The sequence below is a fragment of the Aaosphaeria arxii genome, assembly GCF_010015735.1.
Source record: "Aaosphaeria arxii CBS 175.79 unplaced genomic scaffold BU24scaffold_5, whole genome shotgun sequence".
In the NCBI taxonomy this organism is placed as follows: Eukaryota; Fungi; Ascomycota; class Dothideomycetes; order Pleosporales; genus Aaosphaeria; species Aaosphaeria arxii.
Genome location: NW_022983478.1, coordinates 475345 through 502317, shown reverse-complemented (window position 1 = coordinate 502317; position 26973 = coordinate 475345). Strand labels below are relative to the sequence as shown.

Here is a 26973-nt window from a genome sequence, read left to right as displayed (position 1 = left end):
GTTCGACACGCGTGTTCTCCAAGCGCATCCGATTGCCCGTCCATCGTTGTCCATAGTAGAATTCCCTTTGCCATAGTTTGTGTAGCGATATATAAAATACTACAGTAATGCGCTGATTCGATTTACAAAATAATCTAGAGAAAGCAAATAATATAGGAGTTGCGTGGTATCTTCATGTCAACGTTCTTCAAGTCAGAGCGCACCAAATTGTGCGTTGGAGACTTGATAGCTTGACTTGACCGTTGGATGTACAGTATTCATTGGCGTTCGATTCCCCCAGTTGAGAAGAATATCGTTCGCATCCGCGCAACTTTGTATCAAGGCGTACATGATATCGAGATGACCGTATGCGTAACTATCTGTGATGGACCGGTATGGGCGCCAGGGCATTGTTTGAACTTTTCCAGATAATCCCGACGCTGAAAATCGAGTTCTCGACGGGGCGATTACTCATTTTTGCATTATTCATAGAATTCTGACAATCCCACGGTTAGATAGCCACTGTTTTGAAGTTAGTAGCTGATAGAATCGGAAAGTGTAAGTGCGACTTGCATGACCGTATAACCTTAGCCAACCGCAGCAACCCTTCCGTTCGGGAATTTGGGAGATTTTCAATCTTGCATTTACGAGAATACGACGAGAGGAGCTCTTATCTATCATAAGATTTTAGGATCCCGGCCATAATCTATGCCAATCCGTGTTATTTGCGTAAGACGATTGCAGATAACGTCACGTAAAATCATCAGACAATCAATTTATTATGCTGCGATATCCTGTGAAGGGTTGAGCAGACAGTTTTATATGCATCATGTCCATATTGATAGTGTTTAGAGATACGTCACCTTAGATATAGTGCTTGGTGGGGATCTTCTCTTCCGCGCTTAGATGTTCACATTCGTTCAGCCGCAGTAAGATTATCATGCGAGGTAGTGGTTCGTGAATTATCGGTTGATTGTTCTATGTTACACATTGTATTCCTGCCTTACGCAGCAATTTCATTCTCTTTGTCCAAGTGCTCTTGAAGCATCTCCAGGTGCCCATGTTTGCTACTTGTAGTAATACAATGGGGAAGGCAGTGATAAATGCTCGGAAAATATTGGGATGGAATTCCTTAGTGATACTAGGGCTCGCTTGCAAAAACATGAAGTGGAAAGTAGGAATTTTTCTCAGTGCCGTAGGCCTTCACCAACTTGCTCTAGGTAGGGTCCCAGAGCTGGTCCGGTCACTCGGTGACTCAGGGAAGCGGTGAACACACCAGACAGGTACTCCATGGCGGAGGATAGGCGGGCGTTCAAATGCTTCGGGAGCGTGGTCGCCGCATCCAAGGACGTTGTTCCGAAACCTTGGCTTGAACCATATCATGACCTTCGACTCCCCGCTTTATCCTCTTGGACCATGGCTCTGGGGAGATGCCATCATCATCGTCCTCATCAATTTGTTTCCTCTTCCTCCTCTCCCCTGTATCTTGATCATTCCCCACTGTCCTGTCTTTCTGCAGCATCTCGGCTTCCATCGCACTCGCTTGCTTGACGATCCACCTCACCCGACTCTTGTGACAACGGACAATCATTTCTGCGCGTCGATAAGGCCTCGAATCATTGATGAAGTCATTGATTCGTTTATTAGACACTTTCAGCGCAGTGGGCCGTGGCATCTTCAATTGATGTCTCTTCGTGCCTGGGAGCTGCTTTTGAGACGGCGAAGTCGCTGAGCCTGTCGCAGCGGGGTCATCATTCAGGTCTGACATCACTTTCCCCGTGACCTGAGTCTGAGCCGGCGGTGCTCGTGATGGGTGAATAAACTTATACCAGGCTTCATAATACCGCCGCGTACCACGTTCCATTACGGCAGTATGTTTATCCAGCCACCATTTCTCGTAGCTAAGGTATTCAAGCCAAGTCGTCCAGTCAGATTGTTCGCGTGGATTCTCCATTAACTGTAGAGGCAGTTTGAAATTGTAGATTGCTAGGTTTCTCTCCACTGCGTCCTCATAAACGGGAAGCCCGTCTTTAATAGGGCGATAAGGAAATGCTTCGAAGTTATCCTGCCACATGCCCAGCTTGATCCTCTCATAGGACTTGTCGGCTATCCATCGGTGCTCTTCGAGGTACTCATCTATTCTCCGGTTTGATGCAAGGTACTCAGGGAACCCTTCAAGTTCATCGATGCCTCGGTTGACTAACTGCCACTTGCGAAAGTGCCACCACTGCTCGAGCTGCCGCGGAAACACTGTTTTTATCTCCTCATTTCGACTGTGCGGGTCTAGGTCTATGAACCACGGCCGAGCAGGCTCGTGACTGGCTGTTGGTTCAGCCAACATATGCGATGTTTCTTCGATCGAGCAAACGGGCTTGCCGCCATCTTTAATGAGCTCGTGATAACATATCGCTTGGTACCTTTCAGAGTGATCCGGTAAAGGCGGTTCGGTGCATGTGTCCGACACGGGCGACATAGGCGGCGAGCATAGACACTTGGGCTTTGAATAGCCATCTGCATCTGCTATGCTCGTCAAGCGCTCGGTCAGTGCATCCATGCCGATGGATTGTACAGCGCTAGCGACTTCTGCAGCATCACTATTCGTGATAAACATTAGTGATGAAAAGTTACATGTAAAGGGTAATAGAGGCTTTGTTCTCACCTCAGTCGCTTCCCTAGCTCGTCTCGTTCGCCCTTCGAGAGTTTTTCAAAGCCGGCAGGATTTGACAAAACAAATCCACCAGTGTCCCCACGTTTGCTTTGCAAGTACCGAACAAGCTCGCTCTTATCAAGCGTCAAGAGGTCCCAAACCGTGAGTTCAAGAGGTGTGGTTTTGGTGAAAGACATCTTAAGGGTGTCACTGATCAACTTAGATGTACGTACTTGTGAGTTGGAAGTAGGTAAGAGGAGTTCCTCTATGGCTGTGGCAAGGCTAGCTCCCAACTTGTGGCGCTTGTCAAATCGTTAACCTCTTTAGGCATGCGGGGGTGGAGCACGGTCACCATTTAGGCAACAACAGTGAATTATGAAGGTCAAATGAATCACATGACCTTTCATGATTGATCACTGCAAGGCACGATCACATTATCCATTCTATGTAGAAGCATGAACACATAGTGGCAAAGAGTTCTTATTTCTCGAGATGTACACAATGATTTGCGATGTAAAAAGTAAAACTAGATCTAGATAGTTTACTGCAAGACATTATTGTTATATAGTGAGATTATATTATTTGGTAAATCAAATAATATGACTCTCATCGAGGTCTTTCGATATTAGAGAATAGGTGATACCCATCTCCGGATTTTCCCAATCTACTTAGTAAACGTGTGAGCTCCACAAAAATAGAAAGAATTATTTGAAACCTGTCTAAGCCCAGTACGCTTGTCTTTCAACATTGACAAAACTTATCCACAGCGGACCCACCTCGATCTATATTTCTAGAGGTCGGAATTGCTCCAAGAGACTTTGATTGCATTGTAGAAGCTTGAAACCATTGGTCGGACTCTTCTGGTCAAGGAGAATTGTACCATCAGGACTTCGAATGCATGGTCTGCATCGTGACCGGAATCAATGGAGCTTGCACACGAGTATGGGAATAGGACTCCTGCAAACATGAAGACAGCTTTGAAATTGCTTTCATTGATGTCACAAACAGAACCTTGAAACGATGCAAGCGCAATGTCATGGTGTCTACTCCCTATCAGAGCGTACTCGACGGCTTCTGGGCCACACTCTAAAAGCCGACTGAGATGGAGGGCAGAAAGAGCAAGTATCATGTGAAGGAGGAAGGGACACTCAAAAGCGGTGTCTACTACTACGCTTGCGTAGGCTTCACGAGCCTCTGGGTCCGCTCCGAGACTTCGAGCAGTGACAGTCGTATAATGATGCAAAAGGCGCAAGTGGAGGACGTTGAGCGCAGTTGAATTATGGGCTGGTGTAGATAGCAGACTTGGAGACTGCTCGAATAGCCCGCCTTCTGTTGATGAGGGTGTATAGATCGAAGTGACAAGCAATGGCGAGTCTTTGGACCCTTCACGACCTTTTGTCGCTGGATATTCACACGGCGTGTCTTGCTTAACACAGTTCGCGCAGATTGGCTGTTGCTCATCGCACTGTATGAAATGATCAGCCTTGTTTCTCTATGTATGGCTGATATGATTGGAGCCAATCATACCTTCACATGGCGGGCTTTACAAGCAAGACATCCTTTTCGCGACTTCTTGTGTGTCTTGCGCGTCTTGATCTCCATTGCGGTGTCGTCACAGCACCGGCCTATTGATGGTTCGACGTATTCGAATTGATTACGGCAGTAAAACATCCGAGTAGAGAAAGATGGGTTGGGCTTGGCAGACAAGCTTCTTTGGTGAAAGGAGACGATGCGGGCACTAGTTGGACCCTCGGCCCATTGTATGAGCACTTCAGAAATCGTGGTCCGTGCATACGCGTATTGAGTTCTAGTGTAATGTATGAAGCCGAAGTACGAAAGCAAATGTCATTATATAGCTCGACGATCACCATGAGGCAGAGGAATTGCTTGTGTCATCACAAGTTACCAGAATGCCACGACCGGATAGTACACAAGCACCGATTCCGGTATGGGAAGAATACGACAACGGTATCCGGTCGAGAACTGCTCCTCCACCATATAGTGTGAGAGCGACCGCAGGAAGGCCGAGTTCTAGTGAATCGAATTCACATCAAAAGTACACATACAATGCGCTGTCTCCGGTGGACCCCTCAATGCCATACAGCGATTCCGGTCCCTCCAGCGCACCCAGCTCAATTCATGAATTAGGGCATGGGGAGGGCTCAATACCTCCACGAGGCGATACTGGTGTTACTCGTACGTAAGCCTCTCTCGAGTCATGAATTTAACTGATTTCAGACCTTAGACGATGGTCGTATCGAGATCGACCTCAAGTCTCGGCTTACCAAAACCCTCGTCAAGCTTGTCCCTGAGCAGAGCAAAGAGCCGTTCGAGCGCAGCCGCCGATTTACCGTGTATAGAGGATGGAATATACGTATGAACATCGTCATTCAAGTCGTTGGTAGCCGTGGTGATGTCCAGCCATTCGTCGCCCTTGGTCAAGAACTTCAAAAATACGGTCATCGGGTTAGACTGGCAACACATAATACCTTTAAAGAATTTGTTACGAAGTCTTCTCTGGAGTTTTATCCTATTGGAGGCGATCCGAAAGAGCTGATGGCCTACATGGTCAAGAATCCAGGGTTAATTCCTTCGATGAAGAGCCTACGAGAGGGCGATATCAAGAAGAAGCGCGTTATGATGACAGATATCCTCAATGGTTGCTGGCGATCATGTGTGGATGCAGATCCAGACTCACACGAACCTTTTGTAGCCGATGCGATCATCGCGAACCCGCCTAGTTTTGCACACATTCACTGCGCACAGGCACTCGGTGTTCCCCTTCACATGATGTTCACCATGCCTTGGAGCAGCACGAGAGCATTTCCTCATCCTCTGGCGAACTTCAAAGTGGGAGAGATCGATCCAGCTACGATCAACTTTGCCTCGTACGGCATCGTGGAGTTTCTTACATGGCAAGGCCTAGGGGACGTTATCAACAAATTCCGACATACTCTGGATCTCGAACCTGTCCCTGCTACGGTTGGACCCGGACTTGCAGAGGCATTGGAGGTTCTATTTACCTACTGCTGGTCTCCCGCTCTTGTTCCAAAGCCTGTGGATTGGCCTTCTCACATTGATGTCTGCGGCTTCTTCTTCCGTGATCCACCTCCTTACACTCCGCCTACAGTGATTGTGGAATTTCTTAAAGATGGCCCGCCTCCGATATATATCGGGTTCGGCAGTATCGTCCTGGAAGACCCACCCAAGATGACATCTCTAATCTTAGAAGCTGTGCAAATGTGCGGTGTTCGAGCGATCATATCCAAGGGCTGGAGCAATTTGGGTGAAGGGCATGCCGATCGTGCAGGCGATATTCTCTTCATTGGCGATTGTGATCACGAGTGGCTATTCCAACATGTCACCGCTGTGATCCATCATGGAGGTGCAGGAACGGCGGCATGTGGCCTGAAGAACGCATGCCCAATACTGGTAGTGCCCTTCTTTGGAGATCAACCGTTCTGGGGCGAGATGATCGCTGAGGCTGGTGCCGGTCCGAAACCCATACCACACAAGATGCTGTCCAGCCAGAACTTGGCTGAAGCAATTCAATTTCTTCTCGCGCCCGAGACCAGGGCAGCAGCATCGAATATATCTTCGCAAATGGCGAGCGAGGAAGGTGTGAAAGCGGCGGTCCAATCTTTCCACGCCAACTTGCCATTTGAGGCCATGCCATGCAATATCATGCGCGACCGGCCTGCCGCCTGGATTTATAAGAAGGCTCCAATACGACTTTCCAAACTCGCAGCACAGGTTCTTGTCGAGAATGGAGTGATATCGCAGAGCGACTTGAGGCAGTAAGTTCGCCAGCAGGGAGCCATCGAGCAAGCACTGATTATCGTAGCTATGAAACACACACTATAAATATCACAAATAATCGCTGGGATCCGATCACCAGTACAACCTCTGCAGGTCTCTCGGTCGTTGGCAATATGAGCAAAGCAACCACCAGCATGATTGTTGATCCTTGCAAAGAGCTTAGCCGAGCAAAGACTGAGGGAACGAGCGATGCGGCACATGGCGCAGTAACTGCAGGTAGAATGGCTGCTGCTGGTGCGAAGGGGTTCGGTAGGTTCAATGCCGCCTTGCTCAAAGGTGTTGCTGTCGATCTACCACTGGCAACCGCTGAGGGTTTCCGAGCCCTGCCAAGGTTGTACGGCGAGGAGGTAAGAGACCATGGAGAAGTAACGAACATACAGAGCGGTTTTGGCAAGGCTGGAAAGAACTTTGCATTCGGTATGGCTGACGGCTTTTCTGATCTTTTTGTTCGGCCTGTTGAAGATGCAAAGAAGGATGGTGCGGCAGGGTTTGCAAAAGGCCTGGGCAAAGGTGTCCTAGGATTTACGTCCAAAACGGTTTCTGCTACCGTTGGAATAGTTGCATATCCTGGTGAGGGAATCTGCAAGAGTCTACGACACGTAGTACATCTAGGCACCCAAAAAGACATTAAGGGACGAAAGATATCCGAAGGGCAATATATTACCCAACGGCGGGTGTTCGACGAAGAAGCCATCGGCATAATCAATGCCTTTAAGTCTCTAAGAAGCGAAAAGGGCCGGGTTAGAATACCCTGTTGAGTATTATATTCACCATTGAATTGAGCCCTACCTTCTGGTTCTGATACGCGATGCAATAATGTGTTCTCGCGCTAAGTTACTCATACAGCGAGACTACTAGTGGACTGAATCGAAGAAGTTCTAAGACGTCTCCGTTGTCACCCTAGACGAAGGGTTCACTCGAATAGTTTCAATGGCTTCGAGAGAGGAGTTTATTGCATCTGCCACCGAACATCGAAGGTGACTGGTGTGGCTGCGTTTGATGACGTAGCTTCACTGCCCAGGCCAGTTCGGCACATTGGTTTCCGCTTGAGCGATGCAGCAAAAATATAATAGAATAGCATCGGACAATGCCGCAATTATAAGAATTTGGTGATGAATAGTTTATTGGCAGTCTCACTAATTAACGAAGCTTGTCTCTTTCATTCATCGCCCAAGGCACGCACAGACCACATCAGGAGTCCTCCCAGTCTTGCCGATGTTAGCGTCTTTTGGGTGTGGTCCTACGGATGTGCGGATGGAGGCATCCAGGGTACATTGGATGAACGTCCTCCTCACCAGCCACAGTCAAAATGCTCAAGGTACCCGGTTAGATCAAAGCTATGGATCAATCAAAAACGCGCAAGGCGCACAAAAAGTCTCGGAATGGGTGTTTGCCCTGTAAAGCTCGCCATATCAAGGTATTTGGTGCCTCATGTGCTTGTGAAGCAGTATGGTAGACTAATGAAGATCCAGTGTGATGAGCAAAAACCATATTGTGCAAACTGCGTCAAGCAGGAAAAGGCGTGCGAGTATCGTCCTTTCAAAGGCCGACATTTCACTCCTAATGAATTCCCTTCGTCTCTTGCCCAGACCTCAACCCCGATGCCAGCAGATGCGCCCGCGTTGGACCACCCATCGACTTCACCAGTAGCTACCCGCGAGTCTGACTATAATATCAATGTCACCCAGTTACGACTATTACAGTATGTGATGATCAAGTACGCTTCTGGATTGGATTGAGTCTGACCAAGGCAGCCATTACACCATGGTTACAGCAAAAACTTTGGCAACACATCTGGACGCCGAGGAGGTTAACAGTGTGAATGTTGTTCACATCGCCTTTGATCATGTCTATTTGCTTCACAGTCTGCTCGCTTTGGCCGCACTACACATCAGCCATATGGAAAGGAGTCGGGCGGAGTCTCGAAGTGCCTATCTCAATTTAGCTGAGCAGCATTACGCAACAGCACTTGACAGCTTCCGACTCCTGGTGTCCGACATCGACGAGTACAACTTCAAAGCCATTCTCATGTTTGCTGGGACTCTCTTTCCTTACTCCTGCGCACTAGCCATGGCAGTTAGTAGTGACCTAGATCATGCTTTCGACATTGTTTTGTCCAACATGGTTCTCACTCGAAAGGTCAGGCCAATGGTCGATCGATTCTTCGATGCTATGAAAAGCTCGGAGCTCGGGCGCTTGATTCCAAAAGACGTAGAGCGGATTGATTGGAGCATTATCAAGGTCCCCACTTACACAGAGCTTGTGCAACTGCGACGGTTTAACGCTGTGATCGACCAGGTGTACCCTCCAGCTATCGTGGATGCATACAGCAACGCGATTCATCTGCTTGAGATGGTTTTTCAGGAGACAACGCTTTCACCGCATCTACCTTCCATTACTCTATTGAAGATTTGGATGCATTTCGTCACCAACCACTACGTGGAGCTACTGTCTGAAAAGCAACCGGGGGCACTCATTATCTTTGCTCACTATGCGGTGTTGCTGCATAGAAGCGATTACTATTGGTTTCTTCAAGGAACCGCAGAGCAGATACTCAAAATAGCTGACGTTCTGGTTCCGAGTGAGTGGAAGTCGTGGCTGGATTGGCCCAAGGAACAGATCTGGAATCAACAAGTTCCATCCAGTGCAGGCTGAACAATTCACTGCGTTCACCATGACTGCCCAGTTCCGACATATCCGAGTCATAAAGCTGTGGGCAACGACGGTGTATGAGATGCTTGTCAAGCCTTGAATGCCTCAAGCTCTACCCAAGAGGGAAATGCTTGCGATTGTATAAGTACTCAAGCAATGTACGCCCAGGAATTGCAGGAGACCATGGAGAGATCTCAAGAAAATAGTGCGTATCCATGATCTGCGACATGGATGGAAGGTTTAATTCCAAAGGGGGTTGAATTTGTCGGCGAACTCCCAACCCAAGAGCCCCAATTTTCATGGGAAGCCCCGCAATTCCACTGTTACGAGTAACTATTAATAGCGGGGCTCCTCTTCGTATAGTTCGATACGCGTATTCGCCTAAAGCCCTTTGAATAACATCCCTGTCAATGACATTGCTGTCTGAGGAACAGCTCCATGCTGCGAATACCAACTAAGACGACAGAAAGAAATTATGCACTATTGCGGTGACATTATTCAAAAGCACGGCTTCGTTTGAGCTTTTCAGACCAAGCGCCTCGAAATCGACTATAAGGGTCTCAGTCTCTGCACGATGTATGCTACCAAACAACCTCAACTTACAGCGGCGGCCTGGCCTCGACCTAATAAACCCCCCTACTTTTCTCCTTTGCATCGTTTCAGCAAGCATTCCACTTCATATTGAATCAATAAAATGCCTGGCTCTGAACCCCCAGAATATGTCCTTTGGCCCTACCGCCCCTCCATTGCGGGCGGAGTCATTGCATGCATCGTCTTCGCTATCCTGACCATCATCCACATCTATCGTCTCATTCGCAATCGGACATGGTTCTGCATACCTTTTGTTGTTGGCGCCTTGGTAATTAGCAATCTTTTCACCCCTCTAGTGTTCTTACATTGACAAAGTACAGTTCGAAGCCATCGGATACGCCGCCCGCGCGAAAGCCCATTCCGACACGACAAGCAAGAACCCCTACATCATTCAATCGATGCTCATTCTTCTCGCCCCTATCCTCTTCGCCGCCTCCATCTACATGATACTCGGTCGCCTAATCGTACGCACCGACAGCGTACGCCTATCCATCGTCCGCGCGAACTGGCTTACAAAGATCTTCGTCGGTGGTGACATACTTTGTTTCTGTATTCAGGGTGGTGGTGCCGGACTCTTGATCAAGGCAAAGGACGAAGATGGCTTCAAGATGGGCGAAAACACCATTCTGGGAGGATTGATCTTGCAAATTCTTATCTTTGCATTCTTCGTCGTGGTAGCGAACATCTGGCATAGGAGACTCAATGCTGTGCCTACGGCTGCTTCTGCCCAGATCCCGTGGGGGAAGTACATCTGGATTCTCTATGCGTCGAGCGTATTCATCACGATCCGAAACTTCTGTCGTGTCATTGAGTATGCGATGGGCAAGGTGAGGTTTTCGGTTGGGATAAAGTTGGATTATACTAACGAATGACGCAGGACGGATATCTACTCTCGAATGAGTGGCCTCTGTATCTCTACGACTCTTTACCGATGATGCTGACGCTCGTTGTGTGCATCACATGGTATGACCCGAACATCAAGCCGGGAAAAATGGCAGACCATGAATATGGTATGTGGTGACGACGGTCTACACCGGAGCAAGCGGTACGTCGAGACGTGTATGAAGAGTCATTGCTGGAACTGTACATTAGATAACATTGAGCGAATTCTTCAATCTGGAGTTGTACACATGGGTGTAGGTCAATTATAAGGCATAGAACAATGGACGCGGAACACGATAATAGTGGGCTCTATCGCCGCGGAGAGGAAAAAACAGACCTTGCAGCCCACGCTGAGGGTATCTCCAAAAACCAATTCTTACTTCAAGGACTAGGACAGGAGGATGATCACCAATCGTCGCTCGACCAACATCTTCAATAGATCAAAGGGTAATAGATTCACTATGTAGATTCGCTATGAAATGTCCTTCCCGCTATCTATAACAAACCGACTCTCCTGCTCTTTCCCATCCAACACGAGCGTACGATCCAGATCTGGTACGTATACTTTGATAGAATCGCCTCCCTCGAGCTTGATAGATACCTGCACTTGGTTCGACGCCAGCGGCTCCCAATATACTCGAAGATTCTTCCCTTGGTTGGAACCCTCTTTCCCTCGAGATAAAGGCACCCTGGCGTTTACTTGACTGAAAAGGGTGGTCCTTGGACGCAACTCAATCGCTGTAAATCCTGGTTCTACTGGGCGAATACCCAAAACCTCGACAAGCAATTCATAAATCGCCACCGATCCCCATGCATGACAATCCGAACGCTGGGATACACCATCTTCAATCCAAGTCGTGAGGTTCAACTCCAACTGGGCTCTCCACGGTCCCCATAGTTCATTGAACCATTCGTCATACAAGGATCCACCCGCCAGGCTCAGTGCTCTGAATGTGTAGAACGACATTGAAGTCGATTCCTGAACGATGTTTCCCGCCCGCGCACTCGTTAAACTACGATGTAGTAGATCTCGTGCGATGTCACCGGTGAAGATGCCGCTCAAGACGGCCCATACCTGGCAATGCTGGCTCCGATCCACTGAGCTGGATTCAGTCGCCAAGGTATCGGTGAAGAAGGAGCCGTCATAGCAGTGATCTAGCACGGCTGCAACAATGGACGAAGATCTCTGTCCGTATTCTACGGCTAGAGATGGCCGACCCAAAGCAGTTGCCAACTTCGCAACCTTCTGTAGCGTGTAGGCATACAGCTGGTTCGTAAATGTTGATATGCCCACTCTCTTAGCTCCTGGTGGTATGCCATGGGGTTTCCATTGCGTTGTCCAATCGACGTAGTTCCAGATCCCGACCTCCGTCTTCGATGTCACCAAGCCATCTGTATTGACAGTACGATCAAAGTAGGCAAGAATTGCGTCAATAACGGGCATGAACGTGCGCACAAAGTCACCGTCAGCAAAGAACTCGAAGTGATCGCAGACCGTACAAGCCCAGAAGAGCGAGAAACTGGGAATGAACTGCTGGCGATGCGAAGGCGCCCGACTTGCCGTCAACCCTTTCTGGGCCTGGAAAGAATTGTGGATCTGAACGATCGCTTGCCGGGCGAGACGATCGTCTCTGGAGAGAAGATAGGTGAAGAGAGCGGAGCTTCGAGTGTCCATAGCATATTGCAGCTGTTCATAGAACGGGCAGTCCTCGTAGCAATCGTGCATACAGTTGCGGAGTGTGCGTACGCTCGTATCCCACATGCGTTGCCAAAACGCACTCTCACTACCGCTCTGCGCGACGTGAAAGTCTGCCTCAACATGAAGTGGATAATGGACTGTCTTCATGTCTATTCGATGAAAGACAAGATCCGAGGAACCAACTTCGATTTCCAGCTGCACAAACCGAAATGTGCGCCAGTGAAACGGGCTATAGACCTCGTAAGGTGACTCGTCATCATCAAGCCAGTTCTTCGAATGATCAGGCTGATGTCCTTCAAATTCATATATATCCGAAGGCCCATATAGTTCTTTCCGGTAATCGCACCTACCACCTTTGCGCCTAATCCAAGGTGCATCTTCAGGTTGATCCTCGTAGCATTCGGAGTACTTTACTCTGAGTATACTTCCACTCTGAGTTGGCCTCTGAAAATGGAACGAAAGAAAAGCGGTGGTGTGATTCGTCATTTCCAGATCAATTCGATGTGTTGTTCCAGCGGGAAGGACTAGACCGCTGTCGACCTTTGGAACAGTACAATCAATGAGATGATGTTTCCAGGCATGGTCAGGTAGGCTGCTTTTGATATTGTGGATCGCAGCGAAACCAGTGCTTTTCATTTCAAACTCAGGTATGCGGCGAGATGACAGGTTCCAAGGAGGAGCATTTCCTGTTGAATCCTTGTAGTACAAAAGCACCGTGGGGATCCATGTCAACGCTGTATTCCCTCGAGATGTCACATGCTCGTAAATGTGAAGAAAGGCGTCTTCTGGCTCATCTACTCTGAGTTTCGTAGCTTCATCGATGGCAGTTTCCCACTCTGTACTGCTTTCCAACTGTGATTTCAATGGGGAGTAGTCTTCGGGAACTTTTATCCTCAGTCCCCCGAAGGCTGATCTTGCGAAACTGGGCGCGTATGTCGTGCCGTAGAACAGGCGCAGGACGCGTACAAGGATACGGTTGTCTCCTTGCTTCAAGTAGGGTCCAATATCCACCTCGTCATAAAACCATAGACTGGTATCTCCTTTTACGGGCCCGTATGCAACCTCGTGACCATTGACATAAAGCTTATAACGCGTGTCTGCCGTGATATGAATCGATACAGGGTGTCGGGTCCAGTTTTCGAGGAAGAATGATCGACGAAACCCGACGATGGAGCCGGAGGTATCTTCTCGATCTTCTTGAAATGATGGATACCACATCCAACTGCTATCGAATGATAATGCCATGGTTGTGCGTTTGGTCTTCTTAGTTTTGAGGGTGGACGCAATGGTTGAATGAATTAAAGAAAGACTGTTGGTCTCACAAGAAATAACAATGGTATATACTGGATGATAACTTCTGTTGATATAATTCACAGACGAAAGAGGGAAACACAATACACCCGGTGAAAAGACCAACGTAGAGCTACCAAGCTGGTTTAGGAAATCATGGAGTTTCCGAGGTATATTCATCAACCAAGCTATAGGTGGCTGCAATCTCGGGCTTATATCTCCCGGATGATGACTCGTATAATCCAGTGTATCGAAAATTACAGCAGGGCAATCCTGTAAATTCGAGAGAAAACCTGGCACCTCACGTTGGCTCATGGGGTATTTTCTGAACAGGTGAGGTCGTCGGCCTTTGGATCAAAGGCCGACGTAGGTCACATCCCGATAATTATGGCTGTCGGCTTCATACTGACCAATGCGATCCTGGTTGAGAGGGTGTTCCTCGAGCATTCTTGCGTGGCGTTCGGCTCCCTTTGTTGCGACTTGCGAGATATCACGGGAGACCTTCACTAGTGCTTTGAAGATGTAGTTCGTTATACTGGGACTTGATTGGATAAGAGTTGGCGAATACGCAAACGAATACGAATCTACCGCTCGCTCATGTGAAGCTACCTCCTGGATTTGTCCTGTCCCGGTTCGAAACCATCTTTGTTTGTCGTGGTAGATCTCGAATGCATTGTTGTGCGGGGAAAATCGATCAAGAAGTTGGGGTAAGCTAGGATCAATGATGAGATACCAAAATCGTCAATGATGAGATAGCTTTCAAACCAGTATAAATACTTCGAGAGATACACGGGATGTATCGTTGATTGCAACTACACTACAAAATAATCCATGATGAGAGCTCTATCAATTACACTCGGCCTTGCTGTAGGCATCTTCGCCAACTTTGTTCAAGCAGATTCTGCTCCTCCCCTCGAAAAGATCATAGTTTCAGAATTACCATTGCCTCCCACATCCCCGTCTGAAGATGTTGGAGCTTGCTCAGGAACCATCAACCCTCGCCGTACTGGCTGCATCAGCAAGACTCAGGAACTTAGAAATGGCAATTTTCTTCCCAACAGCCGTTATATCGTTGCGACTATTCATTTTGCAGGAGCCCCTGCGGCTCCTGATCCGGGAAGCATATACACCGGGGAGCAGTTGATCATCATCAAAACGGATGGCAAGCTTTTCCCTAATGGGGACCCTTGGAAGTGTATCACCTGCGGGATGCCAGCTGAGAACAAACAGGGGAGCACGGCGATCCTAGAATACCCCCAAGCTTTCAAGGACGGGCAACGTGTTCTAGCGGGGAATAATATCATCGATGGAGGATACCCACTCGACAGCCCGAAATGCACTCCCAATACAACACACATATACCCAATTCGGTGGGGTACCAGTGCGGACAACTCTGGCAATGGTAGCTCATTTCGGGAAAACCGTCTACATCCCGACAACGTACACATGGGGTTTAGCGCATTCACCTTCACTGCCACGGAGATAGGGGAGTTTGCATTCTTCTCACGGTTACTATTCAATCCCGCGCCCGTCTTGGGTCTTCCTCTCGTCCCTCGCTACGACCTTGTAAATGTTACGCGCCTGTTCGATCCAACCGCACCGCAGCGCATAACTGTGGATGGGAATCAGCTAAAATTCAACTTTAGCGCTGTTAATATTGGTGAGCTTCGTGGGTTCTCTGGCAGTGGGGACGAGATCACATATGTTGGTTTCAATCGCGAGTCGGGGAACACAGATCTTTTTGCTGTCAAAATCCGCACAGGCACCGTCCGCAGGCTCACGGAACATCCTGGATATACCGATCCCATTGACTTTAGTCCTGATGATAAGTGGATGGTTATCCTCGATACCCGTGGAACGGATCGGGTTGAGTTCGTGAGCGGTATGCGTCACGTCCCACCATTGATTGACTTGGTCGCCAACAAAGCTACAACCGCTGTTCGCAACAATGGCGCACGTAGGTTCTTCCAACCATGGCTTTTAGACCGATCAGGGGATCGAGGAAGCTATTTCGGTCAGAAACTCAACGCTGGGGATAACACCCCAGGTAGCATAAGCGATCCACAATGGAATGCACAGGCAGACCCGAGATGGTCGTGGGACCAAACACAAATTGCCTATTACCAAGCCCTTACAGTGTCTCCGGCTTGTGGTGGCATGAATCCATTACCATGCCCCGTATCAACAGCGCAAGGTGGGCGCACGTATCGAATCATGCTGGCTAAGTTTCCCTCACGAACTCCGCTCAAGATACGGGAGGTATCTCCAGTATCTGACATAATCCCATGGGGCGTCCCGGTTAATCCAGGAGACAAAAACCCTACCCGTCCTGGTCCGCCGCCGGGAAATTACGTTCTGAAAGGTATCTCATCTGGCTTCGCCAATGTAACCTTTAAAGGAGATGCCGCCACGAACGTGTTGACCAGTGTCGCTGTCACCTACCATCAATTCTCAGATGACGGACTCAATTTCCTCGAAGGAAGCGAAGACGTGAACTCGACCACCTTATCCGTATCAAAAGTCAAAATTGACTGGCACTCGAATCTCACTCTGAGTGGCCAAATGCAGAGCACCAAAGTTACCAGCCCAGAAGGATTCCACGTGAGCATTGACCTATTTGATACGGTATTCGAGGCAAATGGCACATTGACTACCACTGTCAATGGCAAGGTTTACAAGCAACCATTGAACAACGCCTGAAAAGTGTGACAAGATTGGACTCTTGAGGTTTCTTAGTCTCATTTGCGAAATTGGGACTATCCTATCTTGCTAGCCAAACGTACTTCTTTGTTGAACGTTGATAGAAAATTCACAGCTAGTTGCATTAAAATCGACGTCTCTATTATCTAATGATTTCTTATGTGAATAGGGTAATTAACTCTCTCAATGAAATTATAAGAGTGTCTTGTTAAATGCCCGGTAGCCCGGTAAGGAAGGCTTGACAGACACTACAGGCATTTAGCACGAGGAGGTGAACGCTAATGCAATGAACTGCATTGTCAGCTCGCAACAAGCCTGTATTTTCCCCTGATCACCTTGGTCGAAATTCGTCAATTAGTTTGTGCATGCCGTGGTGACAAGGAAGCCCCTACAATTTTCGTAAATGACGTCTTTTCTGACCCGGCTACCTTAGGAATTGAGATGACTTCAGCGAAAATTACAGGGAAGAATAGCAAGTTTTAGAAAAGGACAGGAACAGGAATAGAATGCCTGGAGGTCATTGTTCCGACCATCGCCCAGGATAATGCTAGGGTTGGGGACCATTGCTTCTCTCTTCCCCACTTCCTAAATTGTCCTGGGTCATAGAATCCCTTGTCACCCTCTACACAATTCTGTGTATGAACAACCAGCTTGACTAACCTTGCGGTTGTAGCACGGTACACCTTAGCCGTACCCCTATCACTAGAGAGATACGAAGCAACCAGCTAGTATTTCAACCTCGAACCCCGCTAATGCTTAGTCTGTAGTATCGTATCCCGGACCGTACTCGCTTATTGTTAGGGCCTTTAGTAGACTAAAAGGTAAGCCTAACGCCTGTCCTTGTCGTGATAGTGCGAGACGAACTTAACAGCCTATCAGGTAAAGAAAGGCTTGCTACAGAGGGTTGACACGTCGGGTCGTCCGCCTGCTCGTGTCATGTATAATTGAACCTTATCCAGCTGCTTTACAGCAATAAGACGCTATATATGCACGTATATTTCCTTGTATCTGCTGAAAACACTTGTAGTCGGACGACCTGGTGTGTCAACCCTCTGTATAATCGAGCCCGTATGGTAAAGTATCTTTGCTAGCAATATCCCCCCTTGAACTTGTCTATCGCCGAGGGACTTTCAAGATCGAGTATTCTTACTCTTCTATGGGTTGGATCTGTTAAAACTAAGATATATTGGGATAAGTCGCACTGTCCAGGGCGGGATATCACTTAGGTAGAGTCTGTCCCTTCCTGTCCTAAAATGACTTCCCCGCAAAAGCAACCCCAGGCTCGGACATGAGAGCGTTTGGTCAACTCTTAAACCGGTGTACTGCACACGATGTGCACGTTCCGAGGTCACTACTTATGTATGTGTGGCGGCGTTCTTCTCATCCTCTAGACCAAAGCATTCGCGGGAGTTATGCAATAGCGTGAAGTCTATTCACGGCGTACCCCCTCCCCTGACTTTGTCTTCCCCGCACGAAGACTCTCCACACTCGGGATACAATGACCCGGGGTACTGATTCTAGAACTCCTGCATAGGGACATCGAGCTTGCCGTGTAACTCTTGCAACATTTCAACAGACATTATTCCTCGAGTACAACACCGTAACTTTACTATAAAATAACTACACTGCTCCTGTCTTCCAACACAGAGCACCACGCCAGTGATCTCTTTTCACCAGTCTCAATTTCTCATAACGATGGCGAATTCGGACAAAGTTGAACAAAACCGTGCAGAGAGCGTGGTGGATGATCCCAAAACCGATGCCGTCGTTCTCAAGTCGGGCAATGATATACTCGGGACTTTTGCTACCGTGAAAAAGTTTTGGAAAGTATGTGGTCTACCACTCTTTCTACGTTCAGGCATACAGCTAACAATAATTTTAGGCGGTTCTTATTTGTAATTTGCTCTGCATCGCAGCGGCATGTGACGGATATCAGATCAACTTGAATGGTAAGTGGTTTTATTCAAGGTAGGACAATATGATGACTGATTTGATCTATCACAGGCAATATCATTGCAAACCAAGGCTTCACGCACCATGTCGGCTTCCGAAACAGTAAAGGTGTTTATACGCTGCATGCAAATTATACCGCACTTTGGGGTGCAATGCAATCGCTGGGTCAACTCATTGGCATGGTTCTCATGAACCCTATCTCGGATATTATCGGGCGTAAGATGACATTGTACGCGATTTGGATCATCCTCGTTGCTGTAAGTGTGGTGTTCATCTCGATGACATCCAAGATCTAGGCTGATTTCTATGGCATAGTCGATCATTGTCGAAACTTTGGTTCGCGACTGGAGAGACTGGGCTGGAGCCAAAGTTCTAGCGGGCATTGGTATCGGCGCACTTCAGGCTACACTTCCTGTTTATGTTACAGAGTGGTCTCCGGTCAATATTCGAGGAGCTATGATAGTCTGTTACGGCTTTTGGACCGTTATTGGGAAATTTCTCGCGAATCTTGTCTTGATGCTCGTCCAACAGACCAACCCAATGAACTACAAGGTTCCGATCCTTACGCAGTGGGGTTTTGTTGGCATGATGCTACCAATTTTCCTTTGGCTACCTGAGACACCTGGTGAGTAACGATTGTGACACCTCGCCTGCAGGATGCTGACAACCTAAGCTTATTACGCTGAGCGTGACTTGCACGAGGCTGGTAAGAAAACCCTTGCGCGAGTGAACGGTAAGGTTGAAGGTTACGACATTGAGGTCGAATACGCAATTATCCTAAATACAATCCGGGAGGAGAAATATGCACGAAGCCAAGCTGGAGAGGACAACATGACATTTTCGAAGATAGCATATTCCTATATTGAGTGCTTTCAACGGGCAAACGTCCGTCGTACTCTTGGGTCCACACTTCCAGGCTGCGCCCAACAGCTTGCTGGCTTATCCTTCTTGAACACATATGCCAGTCTCTTTTTCAAGCAAAGCGGCTTTCAGAATGCATTCCTTATCACGACTATCATGTGTAAGTGGTTGCGAAAATCATGGAGAGCGGGCGGCTGACTGATTATCGATTCAAGGTTCGATTCAATTGTTTACCGCGATTTGCCTTATATTCTTTACAGATCGGTTTGGTCGTCGAAATATGGTCTTTACTTCTGTCATAATCTGCACAGCTACTCTACTTATCGTAGGAGTCCTTGCTTTCGTAGAAAAGACAACAGCAGTGAAGAACTTCCTGATATTTGTGGCTTGCACCTGGGCGTTCGCCAATGCAACTGGTTAGTCAATATGGAAACGTACCTACCACTAAGATTTACTAACACTATGAGCAAAGTCGGAAGTCTGGGTTATGCTTTCGTAGGTGAGGTTGCGTCCCAAAAGCTACGCGCCCGAACTGCAGGCGTCGCCAGTGGACTTTCAGTCATCTTCGGCCTTACATTCAACACCTCCCTGCCAATCATACGTATGAATCCCTCCGAAAATCTCTAACTAGATGTCTCTGTAGCTAACTTATGTCGTCAGTGGACGTAAACGGTGCCAACTGGGGCTACAAGACAGCGTGGCTCTTCTTTGGAACCGGTCTTGCAGTTTGTATTGCTCTGTATTTTTTCCTGCCCGAATGCTCCCGCAGAAATGCTGCCGAAATTGATGAGATGTACGAGAAGAATGTGCCGGCGTGGAAGATGCACCGATACGTTACGGATATTCAAGCAATGCATCAGGTTCGCACGTAAGCATGACGGAGCGTCTGTAAAGACATTTAACTGTGAATGACAGTTGGATGGCTTGGAGAGCAATTCAAAGGACATACTTGTAGACGGAGGGGAGCATAGGAACATTCTATGTAACAGAGCTTCCCAGGTCAAGGTTTTAATGGACAGCACAGGGGTTTAGAAAGAGATAAGAGGTACATAGGTGATCTGATGCTATCTATCGAGATGATCGTTCAATACAATCCTATGACCCTAACCTTAATCCACTATTCATCCAGGGTGTTTTGTTCACCAGGTGAGCGTGTATGGTCGTTTCACGCTAACCGTACATGGAAGTCTCTCGCTTATTCCACGCTGGCCTTGCATAGTAAACCATCATACAGACGTTGGAGTTTCGCAAGCCTTGGGTAGCGTCTCTAGTGCAGCCGCAACAACTGCGGTGGCTACAGTATCCCGAGGCATCGAGGTCTGGTTGTCTGTCGCGTTGTTCGTGCGAAGCTTCAAACCTGTTTGAAGTTCATGTGGGGTTCGGGGTTTGTTCGTGTGGGGGCTCGGTTGTCGGTTAAAGGTTGCGTAGTTACATTCAGGTTTCTGCTTCGTACCCTTTCGGGTTCCTCACGAATCAAGAATATCTCACCAAACATGTCGTCGAACAACTACAGAGAGCGCAGACATCGCGCTCGTATGGTGTGCACCAATTGCCATGGACGGAAGGTAGGTTGTGGCCCTGTTCAGATGTCTACAACACTGACTGATCGCCGGTATAGATTCGATGCGACCTTCAGGATTGCCACCCGAACAAGACTTGCGGGAACTGCGGCAGGGCAGGATTGCGCTGCCGGTACGAGAAGACGAGTAGATGAGTGGATCAATCTCATGAGAAATTGAGAAATTACTTTACTCATCGGCCTCACAAGAAACTACTCGTGCTTACAAAACCTAGTCCACATATTGGCGTGCGCCGTAGACGAGCCGGCACTGGAATGGAGGGACAGGACCGAGCTGAAGCTGATATCATTGCGACTGCCACCAGTACCAGTCGGGATACCGAAGACCTTCGTGGCAATAATCTCGGCTTAGTCCGTTCGCAACAGGAGGGTTCAGCCGAAGTGAGCGCCGACCAAGGACGTTGCGGCTATATCGGCGGTGGATCGGTCATGGCTGATGCTTCTTCCAGCGAGCTCATATCGTGTCCGCCCATGGGCAATTTGCGGCCCAGGGAAACGGATCTCATTTTCCGCTCGACCAAGGCACTCGAAACACCGCCGCCCACACTGGCAAACGCATTGACAGACAGCTTCTTTGACGAGCTGTTCCCTATTGCGCCCCTTGTAGATCGCCATGAGCTTACAGTGGATGGCGCATCGCATTTGCTTCGGCAATCAGTTTACTTTGCTGGTAGTCTGGTGCGTCGATCTTGGATTCATGCCCCGGCCTTCTCCCCACGCGAGTTTTATGTCAAGATCAAAACGCTACTTTTCCTAGAGATAGAACAGGATCCAATGGTCGTCCTCCGCGCGTTGGCTCTAGTTGGGCTTTGGAGTTCAGGCTCACCAAAGGTAATCACTCTGAATTGCCCCTGGCAATGGACAGGAGAGGCTCTGCGACTTGCTTCACAGCTCGGCCTTCACAAAGAATCGAGTTACGAACGTCTTGGTTCTAGCAAAGGTTTAGGCCGCAGAGTGTTCTGGGGTCTCTTTGTATGATCTGAGCTCTGCGCATATTCAAGTTCGCCACTAATTTGGATAGATCAATGATACATTGCAGTCGGCTTGCTATGGGCGACCCCCGATGTTTCGGGAGCGGGATTTGGATGTTATCCTGCCGACCTCGGACGACTATCTGCAGTCGTCTCCTTCGTCGATGGTCTTTTGTGCAATGGCACGACTATGCATACAGTTCTCCAGAGTACATGAGATGTGCATTCGACAGTCGGACGCAAAAGCAGCCGACGTTGCTGATGTGATCCGATCCCTCCAAGACTGGATGCGTGACCTGCCGGCTGACCTTCGGCTTTACGACGACTTGGGGCACCGGCAAACGTGGAGTCGCCCAATTGTGGAGCTTCATATTTACTACTTTGTCTGCATCATTCTTGTCTATCTCCTACCAGGCCCTCATCGTCACTCGGATCCTCTCTGCACTGCATCAATCGTCGCCTCGTCTTGCGCTATGCGTATGTATGAAGAGATCTCTCATCGTGAGCTAGTGCATTGTCTTCTCGCGATTCACAATTGGACCACTATGGTCGCTGCAGTGCCGCAGAAACATTGCCTCATCAGACATCCGAGTCTTTCGGCTGCATGTACCGAAGAGCTTGAAATTGGCCGTTCAATCCTCGTACAGATGCGGGAGAAGTATCCATCTGCAGATATAGGTCTATCTATGTTCGACAGGTTGGATGAACCTGGGACCGTTTTTTGTGGACAGGCCAACTACACATTGGCCAATCATCGTAATGGTGCTTCTTCTGTCGGACAAGAGGGAATTTGTGCTAGTCTTTCAGGAACTTGGTGCGATACCGCAAGTCTTTTTCCTTTTCCAGACAGCTTTTCTGCAAAAATGCTGCTGTTAAACCAACCGGCTTCTTCCAATGCGGATCAAACCACAGAGGACATATCGTCCCTAGAAGGTATAGGCCAAGAAAACTCAGCCTGGCCCAGTGACATGTTCGCTCTGGAGATTCCTGATATTGATTATCTTTTCCCTTCTGGAACGGCTTTTTTTGATGTACATTTGTAATTATAGTATCGTTGGAGTACCTGACAGGCAATTCTTATTTCTATTAAACATCTGCGGATCTATGCTCTCTACACTAAACCATCGACCCAGAATACAAACCAAGAATACCAGCCATTGATTGCAGACCGCCGGTTGCTGGCTGACAATTACCGATTGCCGTTGGCCGACTGCCGATCATCCCATCGCTGAGCCGAGAATCAAGCGTACATGGTACGTATGTAGGAAGCATCAGTTTATATTTCCTATATAGCGGCATAACCGCTCCTCCGTTGCTATGAATCATTCTTGTTCCACCTCATCACACTCAAGTGCCTGTTTCATCTACAATCAGACTACTATTTACGGCGGCGTTGTATAGAACGCGCAAACTCCAACGAGTCCATCCGAAGTCATACTAGTGCTTCTAAAACATCTGGGCCCTCCAAGATCATGTCAAAATTACTTGTGGTCATCGGCGCAACTGGTGGTCAAGGCTCGAGCGTTGTCGATGCTTTCCTATCGAATCCTGATTATCGCATCCGCGGTGTTACTAGGAACATGTATACTGATAGAGCTAAGGCACTCGCCTCAAAGGGCGTGGAGGTTGTTGAAGCGAATCAAAACGACGAGGCGAGCCTCCGCCGGGCTTTCGATGGTGCATACGCCATATTTGCCGTCACGGACTACTACGACTTCTTCTTCAAGATAGGCAAGGACGCTTCGATCGAACTTGAATACACCTACGGCACCAACATGGCCCGAGCTGCATCCCAAATCCCAACTTTGCGGTCTTACATCTGGAGCACGTTGCCTAACACGCGCCAAATCACGGGTGGCGAACTTGTCGTGCCTCACTTCCAGGGTAAGGGGCAGGTTGATACGTATATCAAAGAGAGCCTCCCGGAGCTATATGAGAAAACCACGTTCGCTGTTTTCACCATCTTTGCAGTGAACATGCATCAATATCCCATCTTTCGCCCCACTTGGCTGGTGAGTTTTCCTCGTAGTCTATGATGGGTCGCGGTGCGCTGACCAAACCGCAGGCAAGCGCTCGAAAATGGGTACAATTCTACCCCACATCGCCCGAGTCGCCATACCCGTGTCTTGGAGACCATACCGTCAATAGCGGTATCTTCGTGCGAGCGATGATTACGAACCGTCCCAAGCCGGGCACCTACGTGAGATGTAGTGTCGAGAATCTGACGCTCGAGTCGTACCTGGCGTTGTGGGGTAAGGCGAGTGGTCTTTCACCAGCGCCCAATTCGACTAAAGTGGTTGAATTGACTGTGTCTGACTATGTGTCACTTTGGGGCGATATGGGCGAGGAGCAGGCTAGTCAATGGATTTTCTTCAAATGGCTAGCAGACAAGAAGGAGCAAGGTGTTCTGGGAGAAGGCTTTCCAGGGATGGAGATAATCGAGGGCACGACATTACTTTCAGATGAAGACAAGGTAGGATTAAAGTCTGTAGAGAAGTCTCTCAGGGACCTTGATTGGACTGGTATTGTTGAACTCCCGGATACTCCAAAGGGGACAGCACGGGACGTCAGAATTTGAGATATGCAATCCATAGCACCAGTTCTAGCCGAATCGAACGCACTTCGTTGATTCCATACAGGACTGTTATGCAGGGAATACTATCGCGCTTGTGTAGCTCTTAAATTCTGATTAACTTCTCCTTGAGGACGGAATTCTTCGCATTCATCTACCCTGGGATGATAATTAAAGCTGGGAAGAGAAATCCTACATTCATTTAGCTTCAATCATGTGACCGTGGTGAACATAGAAGATTCAAGAATGATATTAGATTTGCAAAGAAAAGCTACAGCGGAGTGCTAGAAATACTAATGAGATTCCCCTAAACCTTCAATAGTGATTTAGCTACAGTTCTTCGTCCATTCAACTCTCAGTGAGCGTGCGCCGCCTCTTCTAGACCATAAACACTAGGCGTCCGTATCTTCAAATTCTTTGCTCTAATCAAGCACAAGTCCAGATGTAGAACAGGCCCGCGTGTTGCGGCATCGCATAAATTTCCCGGAATGATAAGTAATATACTTGGATTTCCAGAATAGATGGCTGTGCCCTTGAGCTTCCACGCATTAATGCTATCTTCTCAACTAGTACAATGAAAAATAGAAAGAAGTGTATCGACTAATCTGCCTTTGGTCCTCGTTGCTCAAAGGTTTTTAATGATAAGCTCGAATTTCATTCTGCGTCCATTCCCATAACTGGTCCGAAAGTTCTTGAGAGGCCGAAAGCTGTGACCCTTTCCCTGGCACGCCGACAGGATGATAAAACTCTCCACTTTTAGCATCCTTGCTGGTCGATGCCCATAGCTGATTCAAAGCACCCTGTTCTGGAGGCACGACGAAGAGCAAAGCCCAGATATGGAAGAAAAGTTTCAACGGCAAACTTGCCGTCTGGAGAATGGAACCCGCGAGGTTCGTGTTGACACTTCCAGGGTGTACGGCGATGAACTTGATGTCACTATATCTCTTAGATAAGGCAGTGTTGTAGTGGATGTTGGCCAGTTTTGAGATCGCGTAACGTGTTTGGGTTGAGAGATTTGACATCGTGGTCTTGAGCGCGGGTAGGTCGTAGATGCCTTTCTTTGGAGCATACGATTCAGTGGCTGAAGACAGTGTAATAACTCGTACGTCTGGATTCGTTTCCGCAGTGTTTTGGAGACTTGGAAGAAGTAGTTGAATGAGTAGGGCGTGACCCATGTGATTGGTACCGAATTGTATCTCGTAGCCATCTTCCGTTAGACCTTCTGGAGTCATCATAATTCCAGCATTGTTGATCAGGAGATCTAGTCGGGATGACTGCTCGGTAAAGGAGCTCACAGCAGACTTGATGCTGCGAGAGGAGGCGAGGTCGAGCACCAACGGAGAGATGATAGATGTATCAGAGCATGACTTTGAGAGGTCTTTGATGGCTATTTCTGCCTTCTCTTTCGATCGTGCTGCGAGAAAGATACGGGATGGTCTGTGTTGTACCAGTTGGCGCACGCTCTCGAGACCCAGACCCGAGTTCCCGCCTGTGACAAGAATGACCTTGCCGTGCAGACTTGGAATATCGCGATCTGGGCGAAATTTTGCGCCTGAGATAAGAAGATTGCGAAACATGGCTGTTTTTGAGTTTGACTACACTGCAGTAGTTTTTATGTGTTAATGTTTGGGGTGCCCCATGGTTTTATACGCAGGGCGGTCCACCAGGCGGCTAGGCCCAGAAAACAATCAAAATTCGAGGCCATTCCTTCCTGTTCATAATTGGGAAAGAACCTTAGGAACAGATTATACGCATGGACCTCAGTTCCTTGATCAGCCGAAGGCTCATTTGCCAGCTTCGGGCATCGTGTGGCACTCCCCATACAACCAGTGGAGCCAAAGCAGTATCAGAACCGTCCCAACCATCTGGTTCGCCCCACAAGTTCTTGCACAGCATGTCGTTAGTCAACCCGGTCGTTGTGTATGCGGTTAGAATACCATCCCGCAAGCTTGGAATCGGAAGCAGGTCTAGTAATGGGTGGTACGGCACTGCAATCTGGAGGTCGGTGGGACGAAGATCTTGCGGAATCGTTGGCTGAAGGCTTAAAGCATCTGAATGCTCCGGCCCATAAACATTGAATGGTGATAGGGCGTCCTTATTAGCGAGATCAATCGGAGAAATGGAAAGAGTAGCTGCATTGCTGAAGAACGCATTGAGAACATTCAGTTGCGCGAGAGTGAGAGCACTCTGCGGTACTTGCAAGGGTACGCTCGTGTTGAACAGCACCATGTGGACAAAAGCAATTGCGCTTTGGTGCTTTCTTTCATCGGACGAGTTTAGCCACGCAAGCGGGTGGCTATCGGAATCTGTTGATTCGCGTGAAAGTGTCGTAGCACATCGCTCAGTGTGCCGTCGTTTACCTGTAAAAGTCTCAATTCCAGGCCCCGAGTAACTTAGGGACAAGGGGGGTTGATTTACGCCAGATCCGTTGGCTGATACGATTCTGCCTCTTCCGCCTCTCGTCAGGACATTCCAGCGTCGTCCAGTCGTCGTCTGCATCCCAGATGCCCATGATCTGTTTCGGCGGCATCCTGGTGAGGGTTAAGCACTCACCGATCCTGATGTTTGATCAGGTCCGTCCCTGACTAGGGCTATGGTGCTATATATGCGCGCTTATGCCCCTGTCCTGGCATCTCGTTGATCACCCGCGCTCCGCTCTTCGTCCGGCACTACGCGCAGTGGAGGCGCCCTAGCGCTTATGCCCCTGTGCCTTCGTAGCGCTGTAGGAGTGCCGCGAGGATGGCGAGTGCCGCTGCCGTCGGCACGGGAGAACGTATA

At 48.5% G+C, this 26973-nt stretch overlaps 12 protein-coding genes across 12 annotated transcripts; 7 read left to right on the top strand and 5 right to left on the bottom strand.

Moving 5' to 3' along the window:
* Positions 1-950: 950 nt before the first annotated feature.
* Positions 951-2823, bottom strand: BU24DRAFT_492948 (uncharacterized protein; the record flags this gene model as incomplete). Its single annotated transcript, XM_033533928.1, has 2 exons — positions 951-2573; positions 2639-2823. 2 exons carry the CDS (start codon positions 2821-2823, stop codon positions 1292-1294), a joined length of 1467 nt encoding a protein of 488 aa, XP_033382620.1. The 3' UTR covers positions 951-1291.
* Positions 2824-3170: 347 nt separating this feature from the next.
* BU24DRAFT_423272 (uncharacterized protein) lies at positions 3171-4334 on the bottom strand. The gene is made up of 2 exons (XM_033528204.1): positions 4154-4334; positions 3171-4091 (listed from the first exon to the last, which is right to left on the bottom strand). The coding sequence occupies exons 1-2, from the start codon at positions 4226-4228 to the stop codon at positions 3417-3419; spliced, it is 750 nt and encodes a 249-aa protein (XP_033382619.1). The 5' UTR covers positions 4229-4334; the 3' UTR covers positions 3171-3416.
* A 536-nt stretch (positions 4335-4870) lies between these two features.
* Positions 4871-7203, top strand: BU24DRAFT_392405 (glycosyltransferase family 1 protein; the record flags this gene model as incomplete). The annotated part of the gene is made up of 2 exons (XM_033525156.1): positions 4871-6423; positions 6471-7203. Exons 1-2 carry the CDS (start codon positions 5003-5005, stop codon positions 7201-7203), a joined length of 2154 nt encoding a protein of 717 aa, XP_033382618.1. The 5' UTR covers positions 4871-5002.
* Positions 7204-8046: 843 nt separating this feature from the next.
* On the top strand, positions 8047-9100 carry BU24DRAFT_433717 (uncharacterized protein; the record flags this gene model as incomplete). The annotated part of the gene is made up of 2 exons (XM_033529992.1): positions 8047-8147; positions 8200-9100. The coding sequence occupies 2 exons, from the start codon at positions 8047-8049 to the stop codon at positions 9098-9100; spliced, it is 1002 nt and encodes a 333-aa protein (XP_033382617.1).
* A 495-nt stretch (positions 9101-9595) lies between these two features.
* On the top strand, positions 9596-10876 carry BU24DRAFT_212453 (RTA1 like protein). Its single transcript, XM_033521954.1, has 3 exons — positions 9596-9956; positions 10009-10515; positions 10566-10876. The coding sequence occupies exons 1-3, from the start codon at positions 9792-9794 to the stop codon at positions 10707-10709; spliced, it is 816 nt and encodes a 271-aa protein (XP_033382616.1). The 5' UTR covers positions 9596-9791; the 3' UTR covers positions 10710-10876.
* A 166-nt stretch (positions 10877-11042) lies between these two features.
* BU24DRAFT_392399 (glycoside hydrolase family 78 protein) lies at positions 11043-13514 on the bottom strand (the record flags this gene model as incomplete). The annotated part of the gene is made up of 1 exon (XM_033525155.1): positions 11043-13514. The coding sequence occupies one exon, from the start codon at positions 13512-13514 to the stop codon at positions 11043-11045; it is 2472 nt and encodes an 823-aa protein (XP_033382615.1).
* A 457-nt stretch (positions 13515-13971) lies between these two features.
* Positions 13972-16259, top strand: BU24DRAFT_441829 (uncharacterized protein; the record flags this gene model as incomplete). Its single annotated transcript, XM_033530476.1, has 2 exons — positions 13972-14068; positions 14458-16259. 2 exons carry the CDS (start codon positions 13972-13974, stop codon positions 16257-16259), a joined length of 1899 nt encoding a protein of 632 aa, XP_033382614.1.
* A 1695-nt stretch (positions 16260-17954) lies between these two features.
* On the top strand, positions 17955-19945 carry BU24DRAFT_481697 (MFS general substrate transporter; the record flags this gene model as incomplete). Its single annotated transcript, XM_033533192.1, has 8 exons — positions 17955-18086; positions 18142-18208; positions 18264-18469; positions 18528-18837; positions 18886-19233; positions 19289-19489; positions 19546-19674; positions 19734-19945. The coding sequence occupies 8 exons, from the start codon at positions 17955-17957 to the stop codon at positions 19943-19945; spliced, it is 1605 nt and encodes a 534-aa protein (XP_033382613.1).
* Positions 19946-20334: 389 nt separating this feature from the next.
* BU24DRAFT_212438 (uncharacterized protein) lies at positions 20335-21721 on the top strand. Its single transcript, XM_033521953.1, has 3 exons — positions 20335-20638; positions 20692-20765; positions 20868-21721. The coding sequence occupies exons 1-3, from the start codon at positions 20444-20446 to the stop codon at positions 21628-21630; spliced, it is 1032 nt and encodes a 343-aa protein (XP_033382612.1). The 5' UTR covers positions 20335-20443; the 3' UTR covers positions 21631-21721.
* Positions 21722-23095: 1374 nt separating this feature from the next.
* BU24DRAFT_410027 (NAD(P)-binding protein) lies at positions 23096-24201 on the top strand (the record flags this gene model as incomplete). Its single annotated transcript, XM_033525960.1, has 2 exons — positions 23096-23635; positions 23689-24201. The coding sequence occupies 2 exons, from the start codon at positions 23096-23098 to the stop codon at positions 24199-24201; spliced, it is 1053 nt and encodes a 350-aa protein (XP_033382611.1).
* A 629-nt stretch (positions 24202-24830) lies between these two features.
* BU24DRAFT_441828 (NAD(P)-binding protein) lies at positions 24831-25924 on the bottom strand (the record flags this gene model as incomplete). The annotated part of the gene is made up of 1 exon (XM_033530475.1): positions 24831-25924. Exon 1 carries the CDS (start codon positions 25770-25772, stop codon positions 24831-24833), a length of 942 nt encoding a protein of 313 aa, XP_033382610.1. The 5' UTR covers positions 25773-25924.
* A 5-nt stretch (positions 25925-25929) lies between these two features.
* Positions 25930-26725, bottom strand: BU24DRAFT_492940 (uncharacterized protein; the record flags this gene model as incomplete). The annotated part of the gene is made up of 2 exons (XM_033533927.1): positions 25930-26555; positions 26614-26725. The coding sequence occupies 2 exons, from the start codon at positions 26723-26725 to the stop codon at positions 25930-25932; spliced, it is 738 nt and encodes a 245-aa protein (XP_033382609.1).
* Positions 26726-26973: the final 248 nt, after the last annotated feature.